Genomic DNA, 25341 nt, shown 5'->3' on the forward strand with positions numbered 1-25341 from the left:
TTTTTTTTCATATACTGTCGCCAGAGCAATGCAATGTCACAATAGTGACGCTCCACTACTCTGGGGGGTGATCAGGGATTTTTTGTTTTTTGTTTACACTCTGATTGCCTATTACAGTGATGGTGTCTGTAATAAGCAATATAACATTCATGAAAAGTTTCATGAAACCTTGCTTACTACTGTGAAGCTTGGATTGGTTTGATTGGTCACAGCTATCACATGGTACAGGGCTGCCAGGATTGGCCCTGTTATCTTATGATCACTGTGCCAAAATCACAGGAGATCACACAGTAGTAAGCATGGCATCATGAATGACAGCATTGTTTACTACTGGGATCGCGGTGATTGGTCACAACAATCGTATGCTACCAGGGCTCACAGTACGTCCTCCCAGAAAAGCAGATCACCCAAACAGCCGTCAATGTACATTGGCTGGGAGGGAAGCAGTTAACCATGTGCTGCAAGCGTAAAAAAAACACATCAGTGCTAAATACTGATTTCTTTATATTAGCTTATTAATAAAACTGGAGTGTTTACCTGTTTTTAAATCAGGGGAACTAAGTAGTTGCTCTAGACTAGCTATGTGGGTGTTGGCAGAGGACACAGAATCGGTGTCTGTGGTTTCCATTCCTTCACCTTCTTCTCTAGCAACAGAGTACAAATCCAACACTAGGTCAGTTGGTCTTCTTTCTCTTAAGCTTTTCACAGGCTGCTGTGAACCTGTAGGATCTGCATATAAATAATAGAAAAGGAGAGTGAGAGGGAAAAATTGTGTGTACGTGTGTGGCTCTACCACCACTTTAAGATTTCCAAAGCCTGTAAACAATCATTAGCTTCCCCATCCCCAAGCATGCACTAAATTGTAGAAGTCATTAAAAAAAAAATACATAAATAAAAAAAAAAATAATAATAATAATTAGAGAAATCATGCCTTAAATAATTAAAGAATCAGATTCCACCACATATGGTGGCCACTGTGAAGCATAAATACATATCCTCATATATTTCAAGACATGTCTTTTATTATTTTTAGGCTCCAGGCACACTAGCATTTTTTTTAAGCTCTTAGAAGCGAATAGTTTTAGCCTACGTATATGTGCACACTATTTCATGCTAGAAGCATTTTTCAAACTTCAGCATTTAGGAGCAGAAAAAAAATTGCTTTTGTAGTTTGTACGAGTGTTTTCCCAGAGAAAACAAAAAAAACGCTAACTGCTTTTTTTGAGCGTTTTTCTTCATGAACTGTAAAAACGCTAATAAACTGCTAATGCTCCTAAAAGTTTCTATGCAAGGTGGGACAAAAACAATATCAGCATTTTATTTTGCTTTTAAGAAATGCTAGTGTGCAGGCAGCCTTTATCTGAAGTATTTTACAATGTTATTACATAGAAACATGTAAATAAAAGCAATATTGTCTATATTTCAAAATGCAGAGATGTTCTATTCTCATGTACTTCTATAATGCCTTAACGTTTTCTTTGTTCAAAATGTACAAGGAAAAAAATGTAACGCACATCGTTGAACATTCAAGTAGCAAACAAATAGGAGATTCTGCAAACGCTTTTTAGATGTTGCTAATCTTTGCATACACAAACAGATGTTGTTCTCATTTGTCTCCCACACAAAGCACCAGCTGAGTACCCTTGGTGTTTTTCCTGTTTGGTAAAAACCTAGAAATAAAAATTTATTGGGGCTTTGTATCATGTGATTTACACAACAATGCCTTTGACTGTAAAAAGGTGGTTTACCTATGAAATCCTTTTTCTTGGGGTACACCACAGGGCACAGTGCATCTTCATACCCATTACAATAGAGTTATGCTGCCACCTTCAGGTGGTTGGAAAAAAACCCCAAAAAGACAGGAAGTCCCCTCCTAGGCATAACACCGCCCTGTTACTCAAGGTTCCAGTTTTTGTAGCAAGCCATAAACCACAAGTCAGAGGGGCAGGATCTGTGTGTGTCCCATGATTTAAGGCCCGTACACACGAGTGGAAATTCGGCTGGGAATTTTCGTCCGACGACCGATCTGCCGATTTTTCCGCTTGTTAGTATGATGCTCTCGACAACTGACTCCAACTTTTCGGCCGAATCCTGGTGTGCAGGCTATAAAATTTTTGTCCTCCGTCAAAACACGTCCGATTTTCGTGCAGTCAGAACAGATTTCGATGGGGAAAAATCTTATGAACAAGACTAGGCATGCTCAGAGATGAAAGAACACATACAAAGCAATCCAACACATGACATCACTTCTGAAGTAGAATTCGGTCGTGCAGGAAAATTCGTGTGCAGTCTAGAGCACATTCCAACCAACAGACACCACTCTGGACAAAAGACGGACGAGCGGTCGGCAGAAATTAGTTGCGTGTGTACGAGGCTTTACAGGTAAAACAAATCTTATTTTCTTTATTGTACAACACAGAGTATCATAATTTTTATGATATGAAAGTCCCAAAACACGGAATATGAGAAGAGGGCAACAAGCCAACTGGTCCCAAACAACTAAACCAGAACAGCTTAGAACCCCATGCAGTCTGCAAAACACGCCAACAAAAGGTAGCATCCCCAGTGGTTCTAACATCTACATGGTAAAACTTGTAAAAGTATTTAACTAAAGACCAAGTAGCTCCTTTAAAAACTTCAGCTACCCAAAGCGTAAAGAGCCTGGCCTCTGGCACCTGCAGCTTAGGACAAGAGGATGGCTACACACCCTGGTTGAGATGGAATGAGGAAACCAAGTTAGGTAAAAATGGTGGAAGAGGCTATGGAACCAACTTTTCTTGGTGAAGCACCTTGCAGGAAAAAAGCAGCCAGTTCAGAAACTTTAGAACTCGAAGTAATGGCAACCAGAAAAAAAACCTAAGTCAGAAGGACTAAAGGAATATCCTGGATAGGATTTTGTACAACCCAGAAAGCACCAAGCTGAGGTTCCACGGAGTCAAGAGTCCTGACTGGTGGAACAATACACAGGACACCTGGCACAAAGGCATGCACCAACAAACAAATACAAACAATGGTGACATCTAACCCTTGATCATACTCCAGGCCAGACCTTGATCAACTCGAGACTAGAGAAACCTCACACCAAACAAAATAAGATTTCCAAGTTCTATGGTAAATCTTCCCGGAAGTCACCTTTTGAGCCTTCAGTAGAGTAGGAATGATCAAATCAGAGACTCCCCTGTCTCTCAAGATCCTGGCTTCAACAGCAATACTGTTAAAGCCAGCACTGTAAAAAACGACTGGAAGACTGGATCTTGCAACAGAAGGCAGAATTGTCCAGATGGATCCAAGGGTTGGCCATCAATCACATTCTCCTGGGCCAGGCCAGGGCAACCAAAATCACAAGAATTCCTTTTACTTCCTGTGAAGCAGATGAGGTAGCAGCTGTAACATTGGGAAGTAAATCTGTGTCACTTGAACATCTACGACAAATGTTCGAGGATCCCTGGTCCTGAAGATGAACCCTGTTCAGCTTTCCCATTGAACCTGGATGCCAGAAGATCCACATTGAGGGGTTCCCTACCATTGACTGAGACACCTCTTGGAGAAGAGCCCAATCCCCAGATACAGTTGTTGATGGCTAAGGAAATCAACCTGACAATTTTTCACTCAGGGAATGTGGACTGCAGGTATGGTAAATCTTCCCGGAAGTCACCTTTTGAGCCTTCAGTAGAGTAGGAATGATCAAATCAGAGACTCCCCTGTCTCTCAAGATCCTGGCTTCAACAGCAATACTGTTAAAGCCAGCACTGTAAAAAACGACTGGAAGACTGGATCTTGCAACAGAAGGCAGAATTGTCCAGATGGATCCAAGGGTTGGCCATCAATCACATTCTCCTGGGCCAGGCCAGGGCAACCAAAATCACAAGAATTCCTTTTACTTCCTGTGAAGCAGATGAGGTAGCAGCTGTAACATTGGGAAGTAAATCTGTGTCACTTGAACATCTACGACAAATGTTCGAGGATCCCTGGTCCTGAAGATGAACCCTGTTCAGCTTTCCCATTGAACCTGGATGCCAGAAGATCCACATTGAGGGGTTCCCTACCATTGACTGAGACACCTCTTGGAGAAGAGCCCAATCCCCAGATACAGTTGTTGATGGCTAAGGAAATCAACCTGACAATTTTTCACTCAGGGAATGTGGACTGCAGACAATGCAGGAACAGAGTTCTGCCCAAGGCAGGATGAAATCCACTTCCTCCTGAGCAGCCTGACTTCTGGTGTCTCCTTGATGATTTATAAACACCACTACTGTGGCTTTTCCCAACAGGACATTTACATGAGGGCTCTTCAGCTGCACTGGCTGATGCAGTTGGGCAAGATGAATCACCCTCAGTTCTAGAAGATTGATGGACAAAGACCTCTCCTGCAGTGACCAAGTTCCCTGGATTGAGAAATTGCTCAGCACTACCCCCCCCCCCCCAATTAGGCTGGCATCCATCATGGGATCCATTCATAGAGGAAGAAACAATTTTACCATCTCTAGAATCCATGAGATCTACTAGTCGAGAAACCAGTGTCGTGCTGGAGTGTAACAACATTGGGGTTTCCAATGACTATGCCTCATTCCGTCCAAGACATTCTAATGAAATTGGGCAAAGCGCCCTGCCTCAAAAGGAGGCTACCATCTTTACCAGAACTATAATTAAAAGACAAATCAAGGTATTTGTCAACAAATTGAGCCACTCAAGTCCTCAGAGTAAGAGATTTGTCAGAAAGGATTATCACTCTTGCTTGGATGGTATCCAGGGTCAGGTCTAAATATTCAAATCTCTGTGTTGGGATTAAAGCCAATTTCTGTCAATTCGTAACTCTCCAGTGTGTGCACTGTGAGAGACGCATTAGTCTCCAACAGTGACGTGGATTGTTTCCATTAGAAGTAAATTGTCCAGGTACCCTATGACAGGGATACTCTGGGTAGGCTGGAGCCCCGGAGCGGCAACCAGGACCTTGGTGAACACTCAGCTGTGGCTAAACAAAAAAAACTGCACTAAAGGTCTGAAGGTGCAGAAAAAATGCATAAGGGGAAGCCACTAGCATCTAATAAAAAATGCAATAATATATTATTACACTTAACTGCTGTGCTACTCATCAAATAAAAATTAATCGCAAAAATTAAAACATATCTAAAAGTCCATGATAGTTCAGTGCAATATGTGCTCTTCACATAAGTCGGCCATAGGCCGATTGAAATTCAGCCAGTTCAGCAGGACTTCAGTACAAGCAGCTTATCTTTTTTTTTTTTCTTGCGATCACTGCTGCCAGCTATAGCCACCACCAGTGATCGATGTATTCTTACAGCAGGGAAACCCACTGAGAAATCTTCCAGGTTTCTGCTGGTTTTGGTACCTCTGAAAGAAGGATTACTGTCTCTTGTCATGTGAAAAGCCCAGACCTTGAGGCTTTGTCATACTCTTATAGCCGCAGTTGCTGGCTGTAAAGCTTCCCCCATCAGAGCAGGCTTTAAATAATGCCTCCAAACACTTGTTCGAGGCATCTTTAAACACTGGGGCTTTATTCACTGGGCATGTGGGGTTCTTACTGAGATAAGAAACAGCCAGGACTATGAAAGGAAAACTCCATTTCTCACCACCCAGGACAAGGTAATTTCAAATTAGTTTGGACAACTACTGTGAGAAAATCACAAAGGCTTTTTTGGTCGTAGATAAACATTTATTCTGAGTTTCTTCAGAAGTAAGTTACTCAGATGAGGATTCTTCTGTGTACCTATCAAAATAAACATCTTCCTTTACTTTGTCCATTAATGGTTCCGCCTTTATTACCAAGGAGGGAGGAACAGAGGAGGAATGTTTCCATTTGAGACCCAGGTGGTTCAAACCGGCAAGGATTTTAAAAAATCTGCTGTATCCCAGCGATAGCAAATATGATTTTTCACAAAGTAACTGTAGGAAGTTGCCCTAGAAGTAGCAGAATTACTAGACCGGTGGAGGTGGTAACAGCAGCAAGAACAAACTGAACTTCAGGGGGTAAATTGCACAGGGTTGGGGGGAGTGAGGTTTTTTGCCCAGGCTACCTATCTACCTGAAGGTGTTTTGGATCCCTAACCCCTACATCCCCTCCTCTCTGCCATTGAGGAGCCACTGGCCTGCCGACACGTATATAGGGACCCTTGCTGGGCACAGCTGACCCAGTCAGCCAAGACGGCACTGAGCTTATAAGCACTAGTGCGCTGGTTACCCTGGAAAACTTCCCAATAAAAATCTGCCAGTGCCCCCTTGCCCACAAGCAAAGGTGAATTGGCTCCTCAATACCTGCTGCAACCTGTAGTCCCACAAGGATCAGTCTGCCCTTGAACTGCTGATCCATGTGTCCAACATGGCCACCGCCAGAAGCACTTTGCTCCACTCATGAGGGCTCTTCAGCTGCACCGGCTGATGCAGTAGGGCAAGAGGAATCATCCTCAGTTCTAGGGCTAGTGGGGGGCTATGCGGAGTGCCACCTCCCTGAAATGAATTTGCCAGCTCCCTGAAATTAGTTTTTGCAGGTTGGGATGCCTGCATACCGCACATGTGAACAGTGCCCTTATTGTTCCAAAGTGAATGCAAGTGGTAGAGAAAAAGTCTCTGCCTTCTCCATTTGGCGCTCAGAGCCTCCTGGCTTAAACCTTGCTTTGTACTGCTTAAGATGGCCCAGGAGGCCAACAGTGTGTACGCCAGGCACTACACCTACACTTACTGCTGGGACTCTAGGGCAGGGGTGTCAACACCATTTCATCGTGGGCCGCATCAGCATTATGGCTGCCCTCAAAGGGCTGGTTGAATCTGTAAGACTATATAAATTCATGCTGGGCCTCTTTACTTGCGAATCGGTGCAGAATTTGACGCAGTTGGTCAGCTTAAACATGTATTGCAATATATGTGAACTAAATTTCCCTGTTTTTCATTGCATAGTTTGCTGGAAAGGGTGTAGCAGTGTGAAGAGGGTCCATCCAGAATTAATAGGTGAAGGAACTCAACCACGCCCCCCACCAAACTACATCGAACAATGGGTGTGGCCAAATTGCAGTAGGAGGATCTTAAAGTAGCAATAAATAACAGAAGTGCGTTGTGGAGTTCAGGAGTGCACTACGTACAGTGTGCATAGTTCAGAAATGCGCTACATGCCAGGAGTGTGTCGTGGGGTTCAGAGGTGTGCTATGTAGAGTGCAGAGTTCAGGAGTGCGCTACCTACAAGGTGCAGAGTTCAGAGGTGCGATACGTACAGAGTGCAGGGTTCAGAGGTGCGCTACGTACAGAGTGCAGGGTTCAGAGGTGCGCTACGTACAGAGTGCAGGGTTCAGAGGTGCGCTACGTACAGAGTGCAGGGTTCAGAGGTGCGCTACGTACAGAGTGCAGGGTTCAGAGGTGCGCTACGTACAGAGTGCAGGGTTTTAGAGGTGTGCTACGTACAGAGTGCAGGGTTCAGAGGTGCACTACGTACAGAGTGCAGGGTTCAGAGGTGCGCTATGTACAGAGTGCAGGGTTCAGAGGTGCGCTACGTACAGAGTGCAGGGTTCAGAGGTGCGCTACGTACAGAGAGCAAGGTCCAGAGGTGCGCTACGTACAGAGAGCAAGGTCCAGAGGTGCGCTACATACAGCGTGCATGGTTCAGAGTAGGGATAGGCCGATATGCACTTTCCCCGATATATCGGTATCGGCCCCTGAACTGGCCGATATTGCAGATATTTTTGTGACGTCATTCTGCCTTCTTAGGCCGTCTCCCTCGCCTTGGGCAGCCTCGTCTGGAGTCGGGATTAGTCTCGCGGGAGTGTATCACAGCCATACACCCACCCAAAGCAGCCCAGTGCTAGCCAACCACCCACATCCACAGGCCCTGTACAAGCCATCCAGCCACAGGCACTGTACCAGCGAGCCAGCCAGCTACCCACAGGCCCTGTACCAGCCAGCCACCCACAGGCCCTGTACCAGCCAGCCACAGCGTGCCAGCCAGCCACCCACAGGCCCTGTACCAGCCAGCCGCCCACAGGCCCTGTACCAGCCACCCACAGCCCGTGCCAGCCACCCACCACAGGGTGCCAGCCAGCCACCCATCCACCCACCACAGGGTTCCAGCAAGCCAGCCACCCACCCACCACAGGGTGCCAGCAAGCCAGCCACCACAGGGTGCCAGACAGCCAGCCACCCACCACAGGGTGCCAGCAAACCAGCCACCCACCCACCACAGGATGCCAGCAAACCAGCCACCCACCCGCCACAGGGTGCCAGCAAGCCAGCCTCCTCAGGATGCCAGCCAGCCACCAACTTCAGGGTGCCAGCCAGCCACCCACCCACCGCAGGGTGCCAGCCAGCCACCCACCGCAGGGTGCCAGCCAGCCACCCACCGCAGGGTGCCAGCCAGCCATTAAGCATTAAACAAAAATTAACATGTTCAGTACCAGATTTGTGTCAAAAATTGTCTTTGTTTTTCAAAACTTTAAATGTACAAAATATTGGCCCAAATCGGCCAATACCGATATGAAATGGCCAAAATATCAGTATCGGCCCTGAAAAAAACATATTGGTCTATCCCTAGCTCAGAGGTGTGCTACGGTTCAGAGGTGCGCTACGTACAGAGTGCAGGGTTCAGAGGTGCGCTACGTACAGAGTGCAGGGTTCAGGGGTTTGCTATGCATAGTACGCAGTAATCTGCTCTCTTTCACAGGCTGTTTACATCTTACTTCCACCCCTTCCCCTGTGTGCAAGGGCCACATAAAATGGCCTGGAGGGCCAGATTCAGCCCACGGGTCTTGTGTTCAAGGAGGTGCAATCTTCACCTGCCACAAAGACCTTCAGGGACTGGACTCCCCAGCTGGGGTTTACTGCCCTGGATCTGTATAGCACTACGCCAGTCAGCAAGGCCATATATCATTGCACAGCGTCCAGTCTCGCAGCTACAAGTGTCAACTGGTAACGCTACAGGCCAACCTCGCATGTCCAGTGTGGGATCTGGGTACCTTTCCTCTGAGAGTTGAAAAGTTGTAGGAAAATAGATCCAGAAAATGAAATCAGGTATTCTGAAAGCCGCTGGGAGTTTACTAGGATTCCTATGTGAAGGTTACAGGACATCACACCTACTTATCTAATGCATGCTTTGTCTGTATTTGCAGATTATTATTATTTTTGAACCAACCTAAAAAGCAATTTTATGTGGTGTTCATGAATGATTAAAATACAGGATTACAGGATAGTGTTCCAAAGAGCAAAGTATTAGTAACTGGTAAAAGTTTCAATCTTACTTGTGACAGTAACTTCACTTTTAACTTGGAAGAGCTGGGCTTCTACTTTAGACAGCTGCTGCTGTAGAGTCTCTACAGTTTTCCTGTGATCATCTTGTAAACGCCTCACTTGGTCCCTAAAGTTGTTGCGTTGGGCTTCATTTTGAGCACTGAGCTGACTTACGACCTGCGTGTGCTCAGTCTTCAGCACCATGTTTTCTGACTGCACTGTACACAACCTGCAGGATAAAACCAAATACCATAGAAAACACATTCTGTATACAATAAATCCATTATTAGTGTTCTTATTAAAATAAATGAGTTATTCTTAAGTTCTTTAAAGGTTCCACAGTTGTCAAAACTGCAAGAGACCTCGACAAGTCTCAATCGCTGTCTTATCCAGAGTTACCTACATACTTAAAACCATCCCAGTGACAGGATCCTCTCACTTCCTAATGGTGGCCAAGAAGCTTCTCTTGAAAAGTCACTGCTGGAGCCCCAAGAAGAGACCCAACCACAGCACAACTTTGGGTATCACTGGAAGTTAATATTAGTAAAAACAGAAACAATAGGTTTTAAAATCTACTTGGTCTACTGTGTGGACTGTTGGAAGATCTCTGTCAACTGGATAGACTAATGCTGGCCATACATGGATCTCCCATCTACACCAGCGAGGTGGACGGAAGAATCATCCTCACTGTGCTATTGTATTCTTACAGTGGGGACTCCGTTGCCATTATACACTGAGCAGTACTGTAGCCAATTGGCTGCAGGCGCTGAGCAAATGAAAACATTTTCATGACAGAAGTCAATCCTTAAATCAACTTCTGTTAAGTTGGAACAACCATAGATGGAATTTCAATCCATCTATGGCCAGCTTTATAGCAGAGCCTATGAAGACATATTAATTACATTCCTCTAATAAAGAAATGTTGGTAAATGGTGAAGTTTAAAGATACTGTTATTATAATTTTCCTTGAACTGGGCAGACCCATCTGGTATTTTTAGTTATCCGTGGATCACTAATAGGAAAAGGACAATGATGTTGAAAACTTGTGGCCTTATTACTTAACACATGATCAAACATTTGTGATTATTTGGAAAGTTCCAATGAAACCGCTACTGCTACTGAAGATCTGAACACAAAGGTTTGGACTAGAGCTATGACCACGCCAGTTAATAGAGCTCCACTAAGGCATATTTCACAAGTCATCTTTTACCTCGGTCTCCTTTACATAGTGCATCTTAATATAGTCGGATTCCCTCTGCATAGATCAGTAATAAAACTCCGATCTCCACTGCTTATACCATTCAGCTTCAAGGAGAACACAGAACTAAGCGATCAAAGACCGCAGGTCGCACAGTCCTTGGTCTTCAGTGAGCAAAGAGCAGTGACTGTCAGTCACCAGCTCTCTGCTCTGCCCCTCCAGTGCTCACTTGAGTGCTGGGATGTGGAGGGGGTGGAAGCGGATGGCTCATACTCTCTGGGGCATGTTGAGAGCTACCTGCCTGTCCAGGCATCTGGGTAGATCCCGATCTCTTCAGAGGATCTTTTCACAGAAAAATTCCACAATGTGGGTTGTCCCTAGAAAATTAAGGGTAAATCTTCCAATGAGAAAACTAGTTCTGGTGACCTGGGGGCTCCAAGGGCTTCCCTTAGGGCTCCAAGGGATTCCCTTAAATTTCAGGGATTTCTCACTTCCTGTTTTGGCTATGGGACAGAAAGTGAGAGTTATAATCCTCCCTTATTCTATCCAAAATGCCTAGTTCTACTTTAATAAGTAACCCTGTTCACTCATGTTTTCTTTGATAGATTTTTAAGAAACCACTTATGTTGTGAGATTGTTTGGGGTCGAGGGGGGTACTCCTTGTGGTGCCCATGTCCTAAAAAAAAAAAAGAGGTAATTCTGAGGATATTCACACGGGTCCTGGCATTTTATGTTTTATGCTAGAAAGTATTGGAAAATAGGATTTTTGACTTACCGTAATATCCATTTCTCTGATGTTTATTGACGGACACAGATTTAGATCTTCATAACTGTTGGGTTATACTGCCCCCGACTGGAGTAGGACACTAGGCAGAAAAACTTACCGTTAGTTCACCGGTAACGACTTTTCTAAAGAGCCTTCCAGGATGGCCCAAACATGAGAGATGATAGGCTCCTCCTACCGGAAACACAATCAATTAAACACAGTTAAAAGGCCCCACCCTTCCCTCCATTCTCAGTTGTAAAAAAGTATCTTCCACAACCAGATTCCTTGAGGGAAGTGTTAAACATTCAGTCCATAGGTACTTACCCCTTTTTTAACTTGTTTGCACCCTTTAATAGGGCGGGTAGGCCGGCCGTCCTGGAAGGCTCTTTAGAAAAGTCGTTACCGGTGAACTAACGGTAAGTTTTCTCCAATCGCCTTCCAGGACGGCCCAAACATAAGAGGATACTAGATTACCCCTGGCCTACCTTAGGGTGGGACAACTGCCTGCAAGACCTTGCGTCCGAAGGTTAGGTCCTGTTGAGACAGAACTTCTATCCTGTAGTGTTTCAGGAAAGTGTCGTGGCTGGACCAAGTGGCTGCTTGGCGGATCGACTCCCAGGATGCTCCTGCTTTCTCGGCCCAAGATGTTGCTAGGGCTCTTGTAGAATGTGCATTAACTTTTACAGGAGCTGGGACACCTGATGCCTCATAAGCGCTGGTAATTGCCTGCCTGATCCATCTAGATATTGAAGGCTTAGAGGCCTGCAACCCTTTCCTGGGCCCAGAGTGGAGGACTAAGAGGTGGTTTGATCTTCTGAAACTCCTTGTCCTGTCTAAGTAGATGAGAAGAGCTCTTCTAACATCAATACAGTGGAACCTTTCTTCCTTGATGTTTTTAGGATTGTCACAGAAAGAAGGTAAGTTAATTTCCTGTGTTCTGTGGAAAGGAGATGCCACCTTCGGTAAATAGAGCGGATCTGGTTTTAGAACTATCCTGTCCGGGCAAACCGTCATAAAAGGCTCTTTGATAGAGAGGGCCTGGAGATCTCCTACTCTTCTTGCTGAGGTGATGGCCAGTAAAAAGGTCAACTTAAGAGACAACCTATGGAGGGGAATTTCCCCCAAAGGTTCGAAGGGAGGCCTAGAAAACGCCTCTAGGACCCTTGTCAGGTCCCAAGGTGGGAACCTGTCTTTTAACAAAGGAGTAACTCTTTGTCTGGCTAACAAAAATCTCTTTATTAGCGGCTCCCTCGCCAGACGGGTGTCAAGGAACACTGAGAGGGCCGCAATTTGTACCCTAAGGGTGTTAATGGCCACACCCTTATCCACCCCTTCCTGTAGGAACTCTAGAATTACAGGGGTAGAGGGGGAAACAAAACCTTTTTGCTTGCCCCAGGTACAAAACATCTTCCATACCTTAGTGTAGATTTTTTTGGTAATAGGTTTCCTGCTCAGCAGGAGAGTATCTACAACTCTCTGTGAGCAACCCTTTGAAATTAAGAGCTGGCTTTCAGTAGCCAAGCTGTCAACTGAAAAAATTCCGGGTTTGGGCAGAAAACCGGACCCTGAGATAACAGCTTTTGTGAAATCGGCAGGTGCCACGGGGAAACTAGTGCCATGGAGTTTAGAGTGGCAAACCAAGGCCTCCTTGGCCACCAAGGGGCGATTAGAATCAGCCGAAGATCCTCTGAGTGGTTCAGTTTCTGAAGAACCCTCGGGATCAACATCAGGGGAGGGAAGGCGTAAGCCAGACTGAAGCGCCAAGGTTGGGCCAGTGCATCCAGGCCCATCATCCCCTTGGTCCTGGTAAGGGAGAAGAACTTTTCCACTTTTTTGTTCTGCTCTGTGGCGAACAGATCTACTTCTGATGTTCCGAACCTCTGGGTTATCTTTAGGAAAATTTTGGGATCTAACTCCCATTCCCCCTCCTGGATAAGAGGACGACTGAGGAAGTCTGCTTGCAGATTGTTTTCCCCCTTGATGTGGACAGCTACTAGGGAGATCACTCTTCCCTCGGCCCAGCCTAGGATTGAGGTAGCTAGATCCAAGAGGGGTCTGGATCTGGTCCCTCCTTGTCTGTTCAGGTATACTATCGTCGTAGTATTGTCAGAGTATTAGAACCTCCTTGTTGAGGATGTTCTCTCTGAAGGCTTTCAAGGCATCTCCTACAGCTTTTAACTCCCTGAAATTTGAGGAGGCTTGCATTGTTTCCAACTCCCAGACTCCCTGTGCTTGGGCTCCTTCCATGTGAGCCCCCCAACCCTGGGTACTGGCGTCCGTGGTGATTTCTACAGGATCCCATTGTCCCCAGGGCCTGCCTCTGTCCAAGTTGGTCTGCACTTTCCACCATTTCAGGGATTCCCTGACCTGAGGGGTGAGGGTGACTTGTTCGTCCAAGGACTCTGTTTTCCTGTCCCAGGATGATAGATGGAAAAACAGAAGTTCCCTTGCGTGTAGCTGTGCCCAAACCAACACTGGTATACTGGCTGACATGAACCCCAACACTCTCAGAACTTCTCTTCTGGAGCAGGATGGGGAGTCCTCTAACGCCTGGATCACGGAGACTATTTTTTCCCTTTTCTCTTGGGTTAAAAATAGTTTCTGAGCCTTTGAGTCCACCAGGAACCCTAGAAAGTTCCGTAGTTGGGATGGTATCAGAGCTGACTTTTTTAGATTGATGAGCCATCCTAAGCTCTCCAAGACCTCTATTACCCGACGGGTATCTAGATCTACCTGGATCTCGGATTTCCCGAAAATCAGCAGGTCGTCCAAGTAGGGAATTAGGGCAATCCCTAACATATGTAGGTGTGCTACTGCCTCTGCAAGAACTTTCGTAAATATCCTTGGACTGGCAGCTAGACCGAAGGGCAATGCCCTGAACTGCCAATGAGTCATTATCCCCTCGTTCTCTATAGCAAACCTTAAGAACTTCTGATGTTCTGAGTGGATGGGAACGTGCAGATAAGCGTCTCTGAGATCTAAAGTGGTCATGAAGACATCCTTTAGTAAGTTCTTTCATACAGAATAGATTGTTTCCATTGAAAATTTTTTGTACGTCAGGAACTTGTTGAGTTTCTTTAAATTTATGATTAGGCGGAATTTGCCTGATGGTTTTGGGACCACGAACACGTGGGAATAGAACCCCTGAAGATGTTGATCTTCTGGTACTGGAGTTATTACCAGTTGCTCTGCAAGTTATTGGATTCCCTGCAGCAGAGCCTGTTTTACTAGAGGTTTCTTGGGGACCTGGGTTAAAGTAATTGTGGTGGGTGGAATTGCGGTGAATTGAAGGCGGTAACCTTCTTGAATTAGCTTGTAAATATATGGGGAGACTGAAATTTCTCTCCATTGAGTGAGAAATTGGCCACCTTGACGCTGGCGTCACTTGTTGTCTCTTGAGCCTGCGGTGGAGGGAAAGAGCAGATTATTTCTTTGTTTTCCCTTCCTGAATCCCCATCTCTTGTTGGGTTCCCTTTTTCGTCTATTTTGACTTTGTTCCTGGGGGCCTCGAAATAATTTCCTGGGAACATCCTTCCTTTTTACTGGAAATTTCTTACCCCTTTCCGAGGACCTGGCTAGGACCTCGTCCAACCCAGAACCAAATAATAATGATCCCTCAAAAGGCAAAGCGCAGAGTTTTGTTTTTGAGGTGAGGTCTCCCTCCCACTCCTTCAGCCAGATGGCTCTTCTGGCTGAGTTTAAGAGGGCACCTGTCTTGGCTGCAGCTACTACTGACTCTACGGCTGCATCCGCCAGATCGGCTACTGCCTTCCCAATTAGGGACAGTGAGTCCTGCAAATCCTGAGTCTTATCCTGGGGGTAAATTTTTATTTAGCCTGTCCAACCAACAGTAGGTATTTCTTGCTACACAGGAGGCAGCCAGGGCCGGAGCCATGGTAGAGGCATTGGACTCCCAGGCTTTCCTCAGGAGGGTCTCTGTTTTCCTGTTCATGACGTCCTTAATACTGCCTGTATCTGCAAAGGAGAGGTCACACTTCTTGGTCACTTGGGCCAAGGGCGCATCTAATTTGGAACTCTTGATCAGCTGATCTATATCCTCCTCTTTGAAGGGGAATCTCTGTTTCCATGACACTGGCCTCTTAAATTTAGTTTCTGGGTGCTGCCATTGTTGAAGAACCAGCCCCTTGAGGGATTGGTGGATGGGAAAAACTCTAGAAGGAGTCTTGCCTAGACCCTTATAGAGTCTGTCCTGGGCTGATGTCCCTTTTTGCACATCGGGTATTTCTTCAGAGACATACACTGCTTGAAGGAGTCCCTGCATGCTGTCTAGCCCAAACAGATTCCTGGATGGTTCTGTTTCCTCTATTTCTTCTGAGTCCCTATCTCCTTCTCCCTCTGAATTGGATAAGGAGGCAGAGCGGTCTATGTCCTCTTCTTCCTGACTATTCCTTTGCAATCCTGAAGGCAGACCTTGAGAAAGAGACTGGCTGTCTTGCCCTGGTTTAACCGAAAGACTCTCCTGTGAAGAGGTCCCTTCCCCTGCAGGGAAGGTTGAGGCTCCTGAGTTCCCTAAGGAGGATTTTACAGTCTGGATAGTTGACAACACTTCCTCTTGGACTGTTTTTAGGAAGTCCTTCATTAAGGCTGAAGACTCTCTCCCTGCTAGCTTGTAAATGCACTTGTAGCAAAAAGGCTTTGTGTGGGAACTAGGGAGTTTGTCTGCACAATTACCGCACTTTTTTGAGGCAACAGATCCTAATCCTACAGGTGCAGCAGTAGAGGTTTCCTGAACACCGCTCTGGGACTCTGGAAGACAGGATACAACATCAATTAGTATCAGTCTTCCATTTCTCTGAAAAGGTAAGGCCCCTAGAAAGGACACTTAAAACAGTCCTACTATGGGCAGGGAGAGGGAACATCAAGCATTGCAGGAAAGCAAAAAGACATCAGCAGACTTTTTTCTTTTTTGGAGAAAGTTAAATGCATTGCAGCACTTACCCGGGTCCGACCTGGGTTTGGCTGTTGTTGCTTGGCCCAGCGCTTCTTCCTTCCCCGGTGGGTGAGTAGAAGGCTTCATCTCCCTGGCAGCTGTCCGAGCTCCTGTGGCCTGGGAGTCTGCACTACCGTGTGATAGCGGTTCCGGCGTCTCCTCCACCTTCCTCTTCCGCATTGTGCAGGAACTGACGTCACCGGATGTTGTCAGGTCCTTCCGCTCCGACCGCGAGGCTTGAGGCGCTCGCGTCTGACGTCACTTCCAGCGGGAAATTCGAATCCGATCCGTGGAGGAGAGCTGCTGGCGCCGGGAACAAACGGTGAAAGAAACCTAGAGGGTAACCCGGGTGACCGACGGTTCCACCGATGGAAGAGGCGACCTGTGAGAGACCCGGGAGGGGTGGCAGGTAGAGCTCTACTCTCAGCGGCTTTGCTGAACCTGGCTCACAGGGGGACCATAGGACTATCAAAAAGTCTGCAGGTCAGTAAAAAATAAATGTTTCGTAGGAAGAAACACAATCTAAACTGAGGATGGAGGGAAGGGTGGGGCCTTTTAACTGTGTTTAATTGATTGTGTTTCCGGTAGGAGGAGCCTATCATCTCTCATGTTTGGGCTGTCCTGGAAGGCGATTGGAGAAAAAAAAAGTCTGGTTGCGCCCATTGGAAGTTCCAGGGGGTATACTCCCTCTCTCTGCTATAGGCACTCAGCTTAGTTACAAGCAGTGTCAGAGTAATTACAACTCCATAGAGGGGCGGGTGCTGTGTCCCTCAATGAACATCAGAGAAAGTGATTTTACAGTAAGTCGAAAATCCCATTTTCTCTTTCGTTCATTGACCGACACAGCTTCAGATCTTCATAACCGTTGGTCTGTCCCAAAGCATTGTTAAACACGAGGCGTGGGAACAGCAAAACAAAATTCCCAAGGCTAAACAGTAGTCAACCAGGCAACAGGAGCTCAACCAAAACAACTGCAGCCCAGCTAAAAAAAAACCCAATACATCCTCGAAGAGGAACAGGTTCTCTCAACAGCAGCCTGCAAAACCTTGCGGCCAAAAGAAGCATCCACAGATGCCAACACATTCACTTTATAAAACATTGTGAAAGTGTGCACCGACGACAAGGTGGCCTCCTTGCAAACCTGCGTCACTGACGCCTGATGACGGAAAGCCCAGGAGGCACTAATCGCCCGAGTAGAGTGCGCCTTAACAGGGAAAGGAGAAACCTGACCTTTGATGGTATAGGCCTAAATCACTGTCTGGCTGATCCATCTGGAAATAGTCGCAGAGGAAGCAGACAACCCTTTATGAGGCCCATCCTTGAGCACAAAGAGTCTGACTTCCTGAAAGACTCCATAGCTGCCAGGTACACCCTAATTGCACGGACCACAGCCAAGGCATGCAAGGCATTTTCCTTTGGATGTTTAGGCCAGGGACACAGGGAAAGGCAACATAATGTCTTCATTCAAATGAAAATCAGAGACAACCTTTGGAAGGAATGAAGGACAGGGGCGAAGAACCACCTTATCTCTGTAAATCTCCAGGTAAGGTGAAAAACCGGATAACGCTGCCAGTTCCGACTCCCTGCATGCAGAGGTGATAGCCACCAAAAAGGCCACCTTCTGGGACAGCGTAAGCAGGGGAATCTCCCGAAGATTCTCAAGGGGAGGCTTCTGGAGGACCAAAAGCACCAAATTGAGGTTCCAAGGCAGCAACGGAGCCTGCACTGGAGGAACCAAATGTCAGACACCCTGAAGAAAGGTACGCATCAGGGAGTGTGTTGCCAAAGATCATTGGAAGAAGACCGCCAGAGCCGACACCTGGCCCTTGATGGTACTCAAGGCCAATTTCTGTTCAACCCCCCATTGAAGGAAGGTCAAGATCCGAGCCACCGAGAAGGAGCGAGGATGAACACTAAGACTCACACCATGCAATGTAAATCTTCCACGTACGATGGTAGATCCTACTAGAAATAGATTTCCTAGCTTTTAACAGTATAGGAATCAGCGACTCAGATAAACCTCTATCCTTCAGCACCAGGTTTTCAACAGCCAAGCCGTCAAAGTCAGCGCTTAAAGCAGGATGGAAGATCGGTCCTTGGGACAACAGATCCTCCCTGAGAGGAAGCTTTCAAAGAACATCCCGGAGCCACTAAGATGACCGGAATCCCTTCTGCCTCGATCCTGCATAGAAGTCTTGGCAGAAGCTTGAGAGGAGAGAAGGTGTAAAATCAGACAATACTGACCCCATGGGGCCGCCAGCGCGCCTGTGGCGATCATCAGAGGATCCATTGACTGAGCCACAATCTTCTGCACCTTTCTGTTGAGCAGAGACGCCAACAGTCTCGGCTCAACAGAAGGAGGTGTTTCATCAGTTGTCTCTGGTGGGGCACTGATGAAACACCTCCGGATCAAGTGACCACTCCCCTTGGTCCAACACCTGATGACTTAGGTAATCCACCTGCCAATTTTCCACCCCGGGAATGTGTACTTCACATTGTGCCCACTTTAAAATTCTGGCTACCCCCAGAGCCGCCAGGAGACTTCTTGTGCCCCCTTGGTGATTGACATAAGCCACGGCCGTAGCATTGTCCGATTGAATGCGCACTGGACAACCCTGAAGACAATCCGTCCAATGGTCCAGACACAGTCTGATCGCTCAGAGTTCCAAGCCATTGATCAGTAGTCTGGACTCTTTCAATGTCCATATCCCCTGAGCAGAATGCTTGTGAAGGACACCTGCCCAGCCAGACAGGATTGCATTTGTGGTGACCCCTGTCCAATAAAAGGGGAGGAAGGATTTTCCCAGGCGAAGCATGGGAGAACAAAGCCTGCATATCAGGGACTCCTTCATTCCCCGACTCAGCCGGATCGGATTGTCCAAAGACTGCGGAATCTTGACCCATTTGGTCAGAATCTCCATTTGCAGGGACCTCGTATGGAACAGTGCAAACGAATCTGCCTCGAAGGCAGACACCATTAGACCGAGCACCCGCAAGCAAGTCCGGAGGGATGACTATCTGTTGGACAGCAGGAGACGAAAATTTCTATCCAAAAATAACAAATTGCCAGGACCAAAGATCCCAGCAAGGAACTAGGGCCTTACTCCTGACTAGGCAGAAAAAAACCTATAGCAGAAAGAGAGGGGGTATACCCCCTGGGACTTCCCATGGGTGTAGCCAGACTTTTTTTTTCCTGCTTTGTGTTCTACTCCTGTAGGGGGCAGTATAACCCAACGGTTATGAAGATCTAAAGCGGTGTCCATCAAAGAACAGAAGAGAAACTGCTTTTTTTTTTTTTTTAAATGTTTGGTCATTTTTCCTTTAAATAGTAAAAAAAAAAAGAAACAAAAAACACACACACACAACACAGTGGTTATTACCACCTCAATACTGGGCACTTTCACCCCCTTCCTGCCCAGGACAATTTTCAGATTTCAGCGCTATCACACTTTGAATGACAATTACTCAGTCACGCAACACAATACCCAAATTACATTTGTATCATTTTGTGAGACAGATAGAGCTGTCTTTTGGTGGCATTTAATCACGACTGGGTATTTTTTTTCTAAATAGAACTAAAGAAGTCTGAAAAAAGCACCACACAATTTCCTTTGTTTGGTATAAAATTTTCCAAATCTTTCTTTATAAAATTAGGTCAATAAGTATTCTGCCACATTTCGTTAGAAAACTAACCCAAATCAGTATATATTATTTAAGTCTCTAGGAAAATTACAGAACCTACAAACTATGGTATATATTTGAAATTGGATCAACCCTGTTCTCAGTTCTTAAAGGTCCTAAAATGCCAGGACAGTAAAAATATCCCTTCCCCCTCTTTTTTGGAAAGTAGACAGTCCAAGGTATTTTGTAATTCACACAGTGAGTATTTTGAAGTTGTAATTTTTTGGCACAATTTGAAAATGAAGAAATTGAATAAAATGTTTTTTTCTTTCACATTTTTTACAGCATCACTATATGACTGGTGTGACAGTGATCAGGGACACTGACTAGTGACTAGCTTGGAGTGCTCCTTAACCTCCCCCCATCCGCGCTACAGCCTATATACGGCTGCAGCGCGGACTTGTATTTTCGGGAGGCCGTTTTTAAACGGCCTCCCAGAGACACGCCCCCCGCGCGCTCCCGCGACCAATCACAGATCGTGGTGAATGGCCAATCACAGCGGCCATTCACCACGTGATCGGGCCGTCCAATGAGCGATGATCTCATATGTAAACATATGAGATCATCTCTCATCGCCGGCGCTCCTTCCTCACACAGAGCCTGCAGTGTGAGGAAGGAGGGGGAGCCTCACAGCGCCGGGGACACACAGGAATGTAATCAGGGCACTGATCACCAGTGCCCTGATTACTAAAAGGTAAAAACATACACACAGTGCCCCCCCATCAGTGCCCACAGTGCCCGCCATCAGTGCCCCCCATCAATGCCCACAATCAGTGCCCATAGTGCTGCCAGTCTGTGCCCATCAGTGCCTGCTCATCTAGGCACTGATGAGCACTGACTGGCAGCACTATGGGCACTGAGTGTGGGCACTGATGGTGCTGCCCATCAGTGCTGCTCATCAGTGCCACCCGTCAGTGTCCAGTGCCATCCGCCAGTGCCCATCAGTGCCGCCTATCAGTGCCCATCAGTGCCGCCCGTCAGTGCCGCCTCTCAGTGCCACCTTTCAGTGCCCAGCAGTGCCACCTCTCAGTGCCCAGCAGTGCCACCTCTCAGTGCCCAGCAGTGCCACCTCTCAGTGCCCAGCAGTGCCACCTCTCAGTGCTCATCAGTGCCACCTCTCAGTGCTCATCAGTGCGGCATATTAGTACCTCCTCATCAGTGCCCATAAGTGCCACCTCATCAGTGCCCATAAGTGCCGCCTATCAGTGCCCATCAGTGCAGCCTATCAGTGCCCATCAGTGCAGCCTATCAGTGCCCATCAGTGCAGCCTATCAGTGCCCATCAGTGCCGCCTCATCAGCGCACATCAGTGAAGGAGAAAAATGTATTTTCAAAATTTACTCGCAGAAAATAAGAAAAAAAATTTTTTTTTTTCAAAATTTTCTGTCTTTATTCTTTTTTTTTGTAAAAAATAAAAAACCCAGAGGTGATTAAATACCACCAAAAGAAAGCTCTATTTGTGTGAAAAAAATGATAAAAGTTTCATATGGGTACAGTGTAGCATGACCGCGCAATTGTCATTCAAAGTGTGAGAGCGCTGAAAGCTGAAAATTGGCCTGGATGGGAAGGGTGTTTAAGTGCACAGAAGGCAAGTGGTTAAGATTGCGCCGAAAGTATGAAGAAAACACAGGACAGTTCTGAATTTCTGACAAGATTGGAAGATTTTTTTTTCTCAATTGCATATTATGCTTACTTATCACACAATTACTTAACAGGCCAAAATAGACAAAACAGGCAATATGCTACGGATGACTTTCTGAAAATGCTAGTTGCCCGGGTGCCATAATTGTTTCAATAACTTTTTGTGCTCTGACCTGGAAGAAGCATGTACATCAGAACTTCAGACTCCTCAATGACTTTCTAAGCTGCATATTAACTCCAGATCAGTAAATTAAAGTATTTATATGATTAATGAATGCAGAGGTAGCTAAGGAACTGGCAAGTTGTTTACAAAACCAGAAGTGAAGGGACTCTCCCATGGGCTGTTCCAATGACAACTGTAAACATTTTTGGTATCACTTTCCTTTTGATTTCATCCTGGTGAAAGAAACAGTAGTACCACATTTCTGTTGGTACAAGTTTCCTTTACATACTCCTTTGGAAACTCAAACGAATATTTCTCTCTTAGTTTTGGTTAGAGTGGGGAGGGGGGTAGAAACTCTGTCAGGTTCTTATTACTGCCTCCATATCTACTGAGAAAATGTCTCATCACTTTCTGCCATAGTGACAGTTTATCAGAATAAAACAGAAAAAGGTGAAACCAAAATGTTTACAGTTGTCCCTGGAACAGGGCATGAGAGACTTCCCCTTCACCCTTGGTTCCATTGGCAACCCCCAAATGTAGGATTTCTCCTTACTTTGGTTTTATTTCACAGGTGTATGTTGATAAAACACAATACCCAAGAGCAGGGGTCTCCAAACTATGGCCCTCCAGTTGTTCAGAAACTACAATTCCAATCATGCCTAGGCATGTCTGTGCATGTCAGAGTTTTACAATGCCTCATGGGTCTTGTAGTTCTGCAACAGCGGGAGGGCCATAGTCTGGAGATCCCTGCCATAGAGAATGAGCTGGACAGCACCGTTATGGTTAGCAAAATTAATGTAATGTAAATTTACCAATTTAGGAAAGAGATAATATATAGGGCCTTGAAAATAAACAATACAATTAAAGAGATTGTAAAGTCTTGTTTTTTTTTTCTATAAAAACAGGTTGGTTTTGCACAAAGCAGCCCTGATTCTTCTCTTCTCGGGTTCCTCTTTGTGCTCCTGGCCCCTCCCTCCTGTTGAATGTCCCCACAGCAAGCAGCTTGCTATGGGGGCATCCGAGCTGAGGTACAGCACCCTGTGTCCATTCAGACACGAAGCCCCGACCCGGCCCCACCCTCTCTCTCCCCTGATTGGCTAGTTGACTTTTTTGGACAGCAGCGGGAGCCAATGGCCTAATGGAGTACGCATGCTCCGAACGTGTGGCAGGACATGCCCATCGCTGCCACTCGAGTTGACCGCTGACGATAGCCCTTCCTCCTCTCCTCCCTGAACCTGGAGCCCTGGACTCCACTGGCTTGGCCAGAATGCGGGGAGTCACAGGACCTCTGCTCGCCACTAGGACTCCACTACCACAGCGTGCCCCAGATAATCCCATGTCTGTACCATACTTGAATATGTGAGTGTTATTTCAATAAATTGCTTTTTATCTACATGCTGCACTGAGGTTGGCGCCGCTCTCTCTCCCTCCCCTTATATATTTATACTAGGCTGACTTTGAACAAACAGTTATCGCAGTTATCACAAGAACAATAGGTAAGGAGATATCTGATAGGCCTTGAATGAGGAAGGTGCATCATGGCCTCCTCAAACCCTTACCTAATGCTGCATTGAAGAGCATGTTTGATACTACTACTACTTCACAGAATGACAAAGGATTCATACTCACCCTCTGAGCCATAACTAGCCCCACCAACTGCCTGAGGCATTGTCCTCTTGCAGCACAGAAATGGCCATGAGCCACTTTAATGAGCCATGTCTGGCAAGACTTAAGCTAGCAATACATAGATCGACATTTTTCTGGTTCAGCAGGGTCCGGCCGAATTTCGATTTATGTATGGGCACCCTGCTTGTATGCAAGTCAATAAATCGACTTGTGTTGGGTTTTTCCCAAATGATTAGTGCTGCCGGCTATAGCTGGCAAACCTTATCATTGTGATCTGCCTGGAGGAAAGGCTCCCCATTGGCAGATTACAATAGCACTGTGGGAGGGATTTAACAGTTTTCTTTTCTTCCACCCATGGTGGAAGGAAAGAAAATTGCATAATCTATGGTCTGCCTTAGTTTAATGTACACATTTCCTACTAATAAGAAACTAATAAAATGACTCACTTTTCTCTAAGTTCAGCTTCTTTGGTCACTGTCTCTTGCAGCATTTTATTATGCCTCTCCAGTAACATGTCATGTTCAGACTGTAAAGCCTGCAACTCCGATGTGTTCATCTGAAGACTGTGCTGAGCATCTTGTAGTTTATTTTTTACTTGATCCAACATTGTTTGCAGGTGCTCCCTAAAGACAACACATAAAAACACAAACTTCAAACTTATAAAAAAAAAAAAATATATATATATATATATTTATTTGTGTAATATATGTTAATTTTGCTAGTTTTGTCCCAAGTATTTTCATACTCTGAACTGCATACTCTACAGCAGCCTTTCTCTACCTTTGTGAAGAGCCCCTGAATAATCTTTAGGGGACCTTTGCAAAAAAAATATTTCATTGGTGGTCACTGGGAAAATGCCCTCTTATATTGGTGACTAGTTGGAAGAAAGTCCTCTTACATTGGTACATTGGGTTCATGCTGTTTTGTCAAGTGATGTTGACCATCAAATGGGAGGTCAACCAGCCACAGCTAGCACAAGGAACACTTAGCAAACTCTTGAGGAATCCTGGTTGACAATGGCTGCTTTAGAGAATAAATTAATTTACATTTCAGCTTCAGTTACCTTTCCTGCCTGAAGGCCTCATGTTCTGCTTGAGATGCAGATTTATTTTTCTGTTGCTTTAACACATTATGAACACGAACTTTGTAGCTTTCAAATTCAGCAGTTACTGCAGCTTGATCTGCCTGCATTATAAAAAGAGACACATGTTACAGTATAGTTCACATAGCAGGATTATATTTAAATATTTTTTTTTTTTTTTTTAGTGGCTGCACTGAAGAATGCATTACAGGAGGGGCGTGGCTACCGTCAAGATGGCCAGACGTGTCGGAGAAGAGCTCCACCAGCCACCCACAGAATCCGTTGCAATCCTGCTTATACCAAGCTGCTTTCGCTCCCCTAATCGGCTCCTTGCACTGAGCTAACATCCTCCTAACATCACGAGCAAAGATCGCTCGCGGTGGAAAGGCTAAAAGAATTTGCCTAGGCAGACAAGCAAGATGGCGCCCATAGCCCTCCCCACACGAGGAGCTCTGGAATGGCAGCCTCTGAGCATCCAAAAGCTGGATCCTTAGCTGACAAAATCGAGTAAGCTTACCTTGGAACAGGTTAATGCCCAGCTGCTGAATGCCATCACTGCCTGTAATACGTCCCTCACAGGCAAAATGGAGGAGATAAATGTGGATATAGGCGTGATGAGATAAGACATTCAGCATGTGAGAGAGTATGTGGCAGAGACTGAGCGGAGGATTTCTACCCTGGAGGACAAATTCTCCCCTGTCCGTAATAGGGTATCCGCTACTGAAAGACAAATCTCTTTCTGGTGCCAGTAGGCAGAGGATTTAGAAAACTGCCTTAGAAGAAACAACCTCAGAAATGTGGACTTACCTGAAAAAGCTGAGGGTCAGAATCCTGGGGATTTTGTGGAGACCTGGTTGAAAAATAAATTTTCAGAGGCTAAATTCTCCTCAGCTTTTGCAGTAGAAAGAGCACATAGGGTGCCAAGCTGCACTTGAATGGTTTACCTCAAAAGGTCGTCCTCCATGATTTCTCTATATGCAATCATTTTTCTAGGTGTTTTCCTGCCTTAA

At 45.9% G+C, this 25341-nt stretch overlaps 1 protein-coding gene across 1 annotated transcript in view; it reads right to left on the minus strand.

The window, feature by feature from the left end:
* The window catches only part of GCC2 (GRIP and coiled-coil domain containing 2), a 124091-nt gene that overhangs the window by 6847 nt on the left and 91903 nt on the right, over positions 1 to 25341 (minus strand). Inside the window, exons 17-20 of the mRNA XM_082244532.1 lie at positions 24314 to 24435; positions 23697 to 23873; positions 9237 to 9454; positions 538 to 729 (exon numbers count right to left, since the gene is read on the minus strand). Coding sequence (XP_082100658.1) covers positions 538 to 729; positions 9237 to 9454; positions 23697 to 23873; positions 24314 to 24435 — 709 coding nt within the window. The remainder of the gene's footprint in view (positions 1 to 537; positions 730 to 9236; positions 9455 to 23696; positions 23874 to 24313; positions 24436 to 25341) is intronic.

This window comes from Pelophylax lessonae, assembly GCF_965119305.1.
Source record: "Pelophylax lessonae genome assembly, chromosome: 2".
Taxonomy (NCBI): domain Eukaryota; kingdom Metazoa; phylum Chordata; class Amphibia; order Anura; family Ranidae; genus Pelophylax; species Pelophylax lessonae.